Below are 9,635 nucleotides of genomic sequence, written 5' to 3'. Positions count from 1 at the left end.
CCCCCCCCCCCACACCACATGTGAACAAACTTTTTTCATTGCCAAGTGCCAAAAACTATTGGTTGTTTTCGTTGCTGATAACGGTTTGTACGGCCTGTTAAGAAGTGACCTGTTTAAGAAATGTAAAACTGTTATAATTTCTACATACCATAATAAAGGTGTAAAATATCAGTTCTGAGGGGTTAAGTGGGTGGCGAAGGGGGGGGGGGGGGGGGTTCCGAAACATTTATGTAGAAGTATTTTTTGCACTTGAGGTCTGTTTTTTAACACAGACGTGGTTTGAAGTCTTAACAGGTGTTAAAACAACATTATACTTTGTTCGAGTCTTTTTGCATCTTAAAATGGACACAAATGTCTTTCTGAAGGTCTCGTTTGCAACCCCGTAGCAAATTGGGTTCAAAGTTGAATTTATGTAGCATAGCCAGTAGAAAAATGTCCACACAAAAGGGGTGACGTTTAGCCCAAATGCTTGCAAGATTACTAGAACATTGTAAGGCGTCCATGTAAGAATGAAAGCTGCAGCTATCAGGCTCAGGACTCGAGCGGCCTTTCGATCCCCGCTAGCGCCGCCTCGCTTTTTGCACATTCCGGAGATAGCATAGCTTCCCGATTTGTCAAATCTGAAATAAACAAAAAAATATTTTTATCTTTATTAGTCAGAATAAAGAGATTTTTGGGTCTTTCCCATTATAGCCCCCCCCCCAAGGAAATTATAGCCCCCCATTATTGTAGAAATACCATGAGGGGGGGGGGGGGCTATAGGTTATCTGACCACTACGCTGGTGCGGGATGTAATAGGAAATTCATAGATTTTTCGCGCATCTTTTAGTTTGATGAAGTTTTGCTAAATTTTATTCTAACTTAAAATTCCTTTATTTGCTGCTCTAATACCAAAATCAATCGGTGTCTACTGTGTCTCTCTTTTTCACCCCTATCAGTGCCAGGTTGACCAATAAAGTTACTCTACGGGGTATGAGGAAGGTTATGGGGTGAAAAATTTGTTGGGTAAAATGATATAGGAGTGAAAATATGACGTTAAAATATGGTTAAATTAATCAGGAGGAAAAAGTATAGAACCAATTTTCGTAACTTTATTTACCATTCATCAACTCTTTTAAGCTACATTAATCAGTTTTTTCTACCAGTTTCAGTTAGTAAAAGGCTTATTATACGGTTAGGAAATTATGACAAAGTAATAGTACATCAGCAATGAGGCTGGATAGACAATTAACTATGAAACATTGATGAGAGACAGCGTTCTGAACAACTTACCCATACCTGATAATTTAAAACACTTTTTTTCTGCAATTAGTGAATCTAGAAAATTGTAAGATTTTGCAGCCGATTTCAATATATTTGCTGCACCCCATGTCCCATCACTCACAAAATGGCTAAAATTTTGGAAAATTAACATTGGAGTCCAATTGATCCTGCGAACACACACAAACACACACAAATACATACTGCAAAGCTTGTGTTTTGGCTCTTTCACTCAATTAAATATTTTTAAGAAACCGAAAAGTCTAATAAATTTCTATGTCAACTGTAAAAAAGAAAAAGGCTGCATATTTTACTCATTCGAATATTTTAAGGAAACAGAATGATTGAATAATTTTTTAAGCCAACTGAAAAATGTTTTTTTTTTCAATTTCCGAAAAAACTCCTCAACTTTAATTGAGAAATTTCCACAATCAATAAAGTTTTCAGTTTCAAAAAAGTCGGTAAAAAGCTCACAGACCAGAAAAGATCAGCTCATGTCAGAAAAAGTATCAACATTTGTATTAAGTTGTTGAACCTGGCGATTTGTGAACTCTTAAGGTGTTCTGTTTTATATTATACTAAAAGAGATTTCTTTGAATCATCATCTGTGACAATATAAAGAACACAAACTTTTTCACAAACTTTGTTCGTTTGTTTGTTATTTCATTAAATTTTTTCACAAACTTTGTTCGTTTGTTTGTTATTTCATTAAACCTTTTTTTAACGTCTCCTCAGCTTTGAGATAACTGAATTGGCTAAATTACATACAATACAAAGAGTTGCTTGGAACACAACTTTAAGCGGTAGAAAAAAAAACATTCTTTTGCTTTTACTGATACATTTTGAATTTCGGTTATTCCTATTTTGTGAAATTTAAATTGCCTGAAGTCTTCTGTTTTCAAAAAACTTGTTCTAGTACAGAAAAAATGTTCGTAAGCTAGTTTTTGTGTGAAAAATATTATTAAAAAACCTATTTTTTTCAAATTTTTTGGGTAAAAGTTCAAATTGTTAATTTTTAGGCTTTTAAATTTTTAAATTAAAAAACAGTTTTTATTTTTTCCCTGCAAAGTTTAAACAAAAAAATGAAAACTTGAACGAAAGAAAAGCATTTTGTTTCTGATATATTTTGACAAAATTGTTGAAATATTGTTAAACACCTATTCATGAGATGAATGAATACAGCAATGCCACAATTCTTGACAAAAATTATCAGAAATCTCTACAACAACTCGGCATTCAGTTTTCTTAGTCGTTTAATAATTGTTCTGCCCACATATTAATGGGGAAGAAATATACTTTTAAATGGTTTTTCTGCTCAGTCAATTTTGGCCTATCGTAGAGTGTTGTGAGTGGTATCATTAAAAAGCCTGTCCAGCTAAGACTTTTTAAATATTTCTTTTTATTTGAATTTTTGTTTGTTTTTTTTCCAAGTAAATATCATTGTATAAATTTTGTGAATAGTGGTCCAATTTCCGTTGACCTTATTCACTTTTTTGGTGTTTTTCTACCAAATATTTGTCATTTTTCCCAAAATTTAGTAAAAATGTCAACATCAGTGTTACTGATTTTACCGTTAAAAATAGAGGAGGGTTGCTGACAGAGGAAGGTTTCGTCAGAGTTTTTTTGGTTAACATTTTTTTTCAAAATTTTGTGAATTTCAGAGCTTTTCATAAATGACCTGGAAACTGCTGATATCATATTTTAATTCCAAAAGAGGCCCAGTTTTACACCGGCTTCCCATAATAGAATTCTTCACATTTTAATGAAGTTCTTATTAAATCGTAGAAAAATAAATAAATCAGGAATCAGAGAAAGAACAAATAATAGGAGCGCATCAACTAATGTATTTTGTTGGTTCATGTAAAAAAAGGCTAAAATTTAATTGAAAAAAAATTGGAAATTGAAATTCCGGTTTTTTAAAGAGGCATTCTGAATGAACGAAAGGAAAAAATACTCATTATATTGGTCAGTATAAATTTTAGAGAAGAAATTTGAATGTGGTTCTGCTACAGAAGCAATCAATTGTCTCAGTTTGTTACTACCTGTAGTTCCATTTGTTTCGTTTTGGAATCTAATTTTATTTCAATGAATGGGGTTTTTGAATCCATGAAACTATGAAGAAGTTAGAAAAAGTTTTTAAAATATCAACTCAGAAAACTATAGAAAAACGAATTTGAGTTTGTGCCTTTTGTGGATAAAATATGCAGCTGATTTTTTAAAAAAATCTTATGGTCTGTGAAATCCTGGTTTCTTCAATTAAAGAAATTTCTCACTAGAAAAAAGTTTAAAGGCTAGTATGGACAAGAATAAAAATTTGTACTCATTTAAAATTTGCTCTCAATGAAAATTGTACATATTAAAAAATATACGCCTAAGTCGTTTCACTGGATTAGATGTAAAATATTGAAAAAGGAGATAACTGCTCAGTTCTTCAGTACCATAGAAGGCAAAAAAGTACTGCAGTTTAAACAAGACAGAAATTTTAAAAAAACTGAGAAATTGAAATTCATAAGAACAAAAGTACGAAAACAGGATGAACTGACATGTTAGCCAAAAATATTTGAATTTTTCCCCTGGTCAATTTTTATCGTTTTTTTCTCTGAAATAAAAATTTTAGTCAAAAAATAAATTTGTTTCAACATTTATGAATATCGATGCGATAATATAAAACTAGAGGACATAAAACATTGTCAATTTTTCGTCTCAAGTGTTTTTTGCCGAAATTAAACAGAAAGTCGTGAAAAAGGGGCAAAGAGTGCTCAGGATAATTGTTCCGACCCCTCTTGATGGGGGAGGAACTATATATTCAACTGAGTCTTTTTTGTTCAGTCAATTTTCGCCGATCGATATATTCATCGTAGAGAGTTGAGACTGGTTTCATTAAAAAACTCGTCCAGCGTGGAATATGGAGTTAAAAAGATTTTTTCAATTTTCAATTTCTACAGGGAGTTATCGAGGTTTAAACTTCTGAGAAAAGTAGAGTGAATTCACGTTGTTTTTTTTCACATTTTCGTCAATTTTCGACAAGCCTAAATTTTCGTCAATTTCGCTAAAATTTGTTGAAATTTTTAAGAATAGTGTCGTTGATTTTATTTTTCAAGACAAACAAGCCTTGTTGATTATCTGATTTAATTTTTTTGGTCAAAAACTCTGGAAAAATATTTCAAAATTCAGCCTTTTTCATCAAAAACATCACGAAATAAGCCACTTTAGTCCACTTTGGTTAAATTTGCCGGCACTACACCCCTCGAACAACACTAAAATAATCTTTGTAGACCCAGAGGGGGGCTATTCCTACTTCAAAATCCGCTGAGAGCGCTCTGTAATTAAAACTTTGCCGTTTTTTGCTAGCTTTACTCGTTTATTATCAAAAATGCAGAAATTTTTTTTTTGAGTTTTTCAACTAACAAATTATCTATATCAACAACATTCCAAAAATCAATAGTTCCTAACTGACAATAGGCATTAGCAGAGATAGTTTTGGTCCATTCTTGGGCTGTTGCAATCCAAAAAGAATTCGGATTGCAATCAGTCTGTCTTCTTTTGAAAAAAGAAATTTTTTAATAATAAAGAACAGAACATATCAAATGAAAGCTAAGGAGTGATAGGTCCAATTGGCTTCCTACGCAGCTCTAAGCTAATGCATTTGGCTTTTTACTTGAAAGTTTATGATCGTTTCGACTTTTAAAAATAATTGATTTTTAAATAAATAATGGCTTAATGAACATTTACTCCATTTTTTTCTTAGTTTATTCAACTTGCAGCTTAGTGTCAGCAAAGAAAGAATGCTTCTTCATTCTACTGATTTAAAATTTAGTCTCGATTGCATTTTAAAGCCTGAAGTCATCGTTTTCTGGCTTTGATACAACTAGATTTCTGATTTTTTTTGTTTTTAGAAATTTGCCATTCTTTCACGTTTTCTAGTCACATTATCAATTACTGACAGTTCCCATATCACATTATTAGCGTTAAAAATGAAACGCAACTGAACATATTAAAATCTTCAAAGATATAAATTATCGTTTTAACGGCCTCGACATTTCTTTCTTCGAGAAATTAATTGAATTTTTTAAATTTGTCTTTAACTGTCATTTTTACTTTGTCAATTCAGTTGTATGAAATTTCCTGTAGAGTTATAGGTTTCACTGGCTTTTCATGAAGGAATAGATGAGCCGATATTCTGATATTAGTAGATGGCTGATGGCTTTCATGACTTTGAAAACAATCGTTTTCCAAAAATAAAAAAACTTTAGTTTTTTCCTTTTGTTTTTCTTTTTGGTACATAATGTCGTTAATTACAGGTCAAATATGACATTATGGGTGTCAAGGGAAGGTGTCAAAATGGATTGACTCCCAAAATCTTTTTTTAAAAAAAATGCGTTATGACCTTGCTGACTTCGACACCGGTTTTTCACAAAAAAAGTAAATTAATTTGATTTTTGTCATGTTTGACGTTCTTTTTGTAGACGCAAGAATTATTCTGGATAATTGCAGGTCTCAAAGATTTTTTTTGGATAAAAACGACCCTATTTAAATATTTCATTTTCTAATTAACGTTTTTCATGACTTTGGATATAATTCTGTTTCGAAAAAGAATCAAAATTATTACATACTTTTGCCTTTTCTCTTTTTTGTCTACTTGTAACCTAGTCTCACTAATGGCCAAATACTACGTTATCGGTGTTTGAGGAGGGCGCAAACGAATATATTTTGAATACCGAAATACGGCTTGACGGTTTTGACAGCATTTTCTGGCATGTTTCAATTGAATTTTTGTTTGTTGTTTTTTTTGTTGTTCTTTTTAGCCGCTTAAAGAATTGAATAAGGGCAGGTCCTAATGCCATTCTATAGAAGCACTGGTAATCGTAAACTTTTGCGATTTTTTACTTGATATCTAATGCTTTTAATTACCTTGAAGTTAATTGTTTTAAAAAAATAAGCGAATTTTTCAACTTTACTGTTTTTGTTCTTTTCTGTCTAATTTTTACCAAACCTTCTTATGGACTGGTCCATATCTTTTCTGGTTATTTAAAAGTTATTTTAGTTTAGCTTTAGGTTCATCTGATGGTATGTTGACTTTGTTATTAAATTTTGTTTTTTAAAACGGACTAAAAGTTTTTGATGTAATTAATGTTTGTTGTTGTTGTTGTTGTTGTTGTTGTTGTTGTTGTTGTTGTTGTTGTTGTTGTTGTTGTAGTTGTTGTTGTTGTTGTTTGATTTTGCTGTTCGTCTTGACTCGCTTTCTTAATATTGGCATATCACAACAATTTAACGCTGCAATTTTTACTCCACTGAGTTATTTGCTTTGGAGGCTATCTTATCGTTCATACACAATTTTTTTGAAAAATACTTGGGCTTTTTTGGGTTTTTTGGTATTCCCAAAAAATAATTTTCTCTATCTGTTCCTTATTTGGTAGACAATTATGCCAAAATTGTGGATGGTGGGGTCGGAATCTTATATGCCATCGCACATTGCTGACCCGCCTTGTTTTGTTTTGTTTTGAAAGATTGTGTTACGAATTGTGGCCAGAATTTAATATTTCACATCTAAATGGGTTGATGTTAAAAGCTGAGGTTGAAGAAATTACGTAGTGTTGAAATAGCGCTGAATTCATGCATAATATGCGTTGAAAAGGTGACGAATTCATAGAAGTTCAGCGCTTTCGACGCATTTGTTCTATTAAATTTAAGTCTGTTTTTAACTTACTGCAAAGGTCGATGTTTGTCTCCTGACGACCGTTTCCTCCTCCGACCATCCAAAGTTCCAATTGGAGTACTGCTTGCATCACTCACCATCGATTCCGATGACTTTATAAACACACTATTCGGCCGAGCGCTTCGAGAACCCTTCTCAACTCCGAAGAGTCCAGTCGGTTCCATCTCGTCAATATTGTTCGGCCGATTCCCGAGTCGAGGACTCGGCGTCAAACTCGGAGCCGGAGTGATTGCTCGTTTGTGCCCATCTTCTGGACCAAATTCGTCACTGTCAGTTGATGTAAAATGACAGGTGAGGTGATTTTTGAGCGTGATCAAATTTCGGTATCCCCGGGTTTTCCAGCTTTGATCGCTGTCGATATCCGGATTTGTGTGGTTAAGGCGAGACATCTCAGGGACTTTGATGTTGCATTCTTGATAACTGGTTGAGGGCGTTACTACTAGTTTAGTGCTGGTTATAAATGGCTGAGGGTTGTCGTCGGATCCTGCGCATGATTTGTTGGAGAGTGGGTTCACAGTGAGGTGCTGGTTGGGTCTTTTAGAGGAGCGGAGCGAGTTGTAATCCAACCCATTTCCGGTCCTAGTACAAAAAGCAAAACATTATCTTTTTTGCTAATTAGCGGTTTAGCCGCTCTTATATTGCCGTATTATAAAAAAGTGCCATAACTTAAAAGTTGCAGTACTAAAACTACAATGAAAACAGCTCTTTATGTTATGGAAGATTATTGTTGAATCATATTAATTAATTTTTGAGACCCACGAGTTTAAGTGAAATACTTCCTTGATTAAAACAAATTAATGCACAACTATGAACTCAATTTGCCAAAATCTTGATTATAGCCTGATGCTGGCGTAAAAGGGAAAAGCTTCTTCAAATTTTGGGATTGGAGATTTTATTCGACTGTGCCATTCGCCTGGAGGGTGGGTGGGGGTGGGGGGGGGGATAGCAAAAAATTCAAATTTTAACAGTGGAAATTTCAGTGGCAACCCGGACCTTGCTCACAGTGAGTTTCAGCGCTGTATCATTGACTCTCAATTGTAACCATTACTGAACCAGTCAAATAGAAGTGTAAATACTTCTGCCAGTCTGCCCAGAGTCGATAAAGAAACATCCCAGTCTGTCTTTTTTCTTCGCAGCCTAATTTACATTATTGGTGAACACTGCACAGAACGTTTCACATCATCAGACTGTACATACAACGAACATAGCAAATTTTGAAAATTTCGAATAACTGGTGTCATGCATAAAATTTTTAAGATGGCGATACCCTGAACAGCCATTCTAGCTCTAACTAAACCATATTGGTGCGTTCAACTAAACCATATTGGTGCGTTCAACTAAAGAGGAGGCGGAGGTCGGAGATCGGTAGTGGAGGTCGGTAGCGGAGGTCGGAGGCGGAGGTCGGAGGTCGGTAGCGGAGGTCGGAGGCGGAGGTCGGAGGCGGAGGTCGGTAGCGGAGGTCGGTAGCGGAGGTCGGAGGCGGAGGTCGGAGGTCGGTAGCGGAGGTCGGAGGCGGAGGTCGGAGGCGGAGGTCGGTAGCGGAGGTCGGTAGCGGAGGTCGGAGGCGGAGGTCGGAGGTCGGTAGCGGAGGTCGGAGGCGGAGGTCGGAGGTCGGTAGCGGAGGTCGGAGGCGGAGGTCGGAGGCGGAGGTCGGAGGCGGAGGTCGGAGGTCGGTGGCGGAGGTCGGAGGTCGGTGGCGGAGGTCGGAGGCGGAGGTCGGAGGCGGAGGTCGGTAGCGGAGGTCGGCGGAGGTCGGTGATGTAAAAATGGTCTCTGTGTGCTCTCGTAATACCAAAAAACGTTTGGCGGTAGCGGAGGTCGGTGGAGGTCGGTAGCGGAGGTCGGTAGCGGAGGTCGGTAGCGGAGGTCGGTAGCGGAGGTCGGTAGCGGAGGTCGGAGGCGGAGGTCGGAGGCGGAGGTCGGTAGCGGAGGTCGGAGGTCGTTGTGCGAGTCAGAATTAGTTGTGTAGAAGAAGAAGGTAGAAGTAGTAGTGCAAGCATCGGGCTTCGCCCGTCAATCCCAGTGTTCAACAGTGTGTTTCCGTTTATCTTTTCCAGTGTCTGAATAGTAGACTCATATGTTGTGTATTTCAGATTTGATTGTTGCTTTGTGTTTGATCCCTTTGTTTCCCTGAATTTGTTCTCCGTGAAGTACCCAAGTGAAATGGCCAGTGATATTAAATTTGATTTTTGTTTCCACGAAACTGTTATACATGCGTGTGAAGTCGATTTGTTGCTTGCGATTGTAGATACGAAGACGAAAGATTGTCACCGGACAGTAAATCTGATAAGGGTAGTACCATCAGCATCAGAAAAGGTGATCAGGAAACGAAAGAGGGTGACCAGAAACGTGAATGTACAGAAAGTGTTTTTATGTGACCACTGCGACTACGAGTCGAATGCGAAGTACATGATTGACCGCCACATGAGACGAATTCATGAAGAAAGCGCAGAGAAGCATAAGTGTAAGTTATGTAACTTTACTTCAATGTACCCCTACAGCATCAAAAGACACGTTACTAGAACCCACCAGAATGTTGAAATGTCATCGGAATCCAGTAGTATCACGGTCAGAACTCGAAGGACGGTTATTCAGGAAACATCAAGTAGTTGCAACAGCGAAAGGGACAATATTGGAAGGTCGTTGGAAATAGGGTCTA

The 9,635-nt window shown here is 36.4% G+C and overlaps 1 protein-coding gene across 1 annotated transcript; it reads right to left on the bottom strand.

The window, feature by feature from the left end:
• Window positions 1-215: 215 nt before the first annotated feature.
• LOC142356925 (uncharacterized) lies at window positions 216-7,551 on the bottom strand. The gene is made up of 2 exons (XM_075408672.1): window positions 6,968-7,551; window positions 216-620 (listed from the first exon to the last, which is right to left on the bottom strand). The coding sequence occupies exons 1-2, from the start codon at window positions 7,363-7,365 to the stop codon at window positions 227-229; spliced, it is 792 nt and encodes a 263-aa protein (XP_075264787.1). The 5' UTR covers window positions 7,366-7,551; the 3' UTR covers window positions 216-226.
• Between the last annotated feature and the right edge of the window lie 2,084 nt (window positions 7,552-9,635).

This window comes from Convolutriloba macropyga, unplaced genomic scaffold, assembly GCF_964194025.1.
Source record: "Convolutriloba macropyga unplaced genomic scaffold, txConMacr16.3 SCAFFOLD_5233, whole genome shotgun sequence".
Classification (NCBI taxonomy): domain Eukaryota; kingdom Metazoa; phylum Xenacoelomorpha; order Acoela; family Convolutidae; genus Convolutriloba; species Convolutriloba macropyga.
Note: the sequence above shows the minus strand (reverse complement) of the source record. Positions and strands in the feature narration are given on the sequence as shown.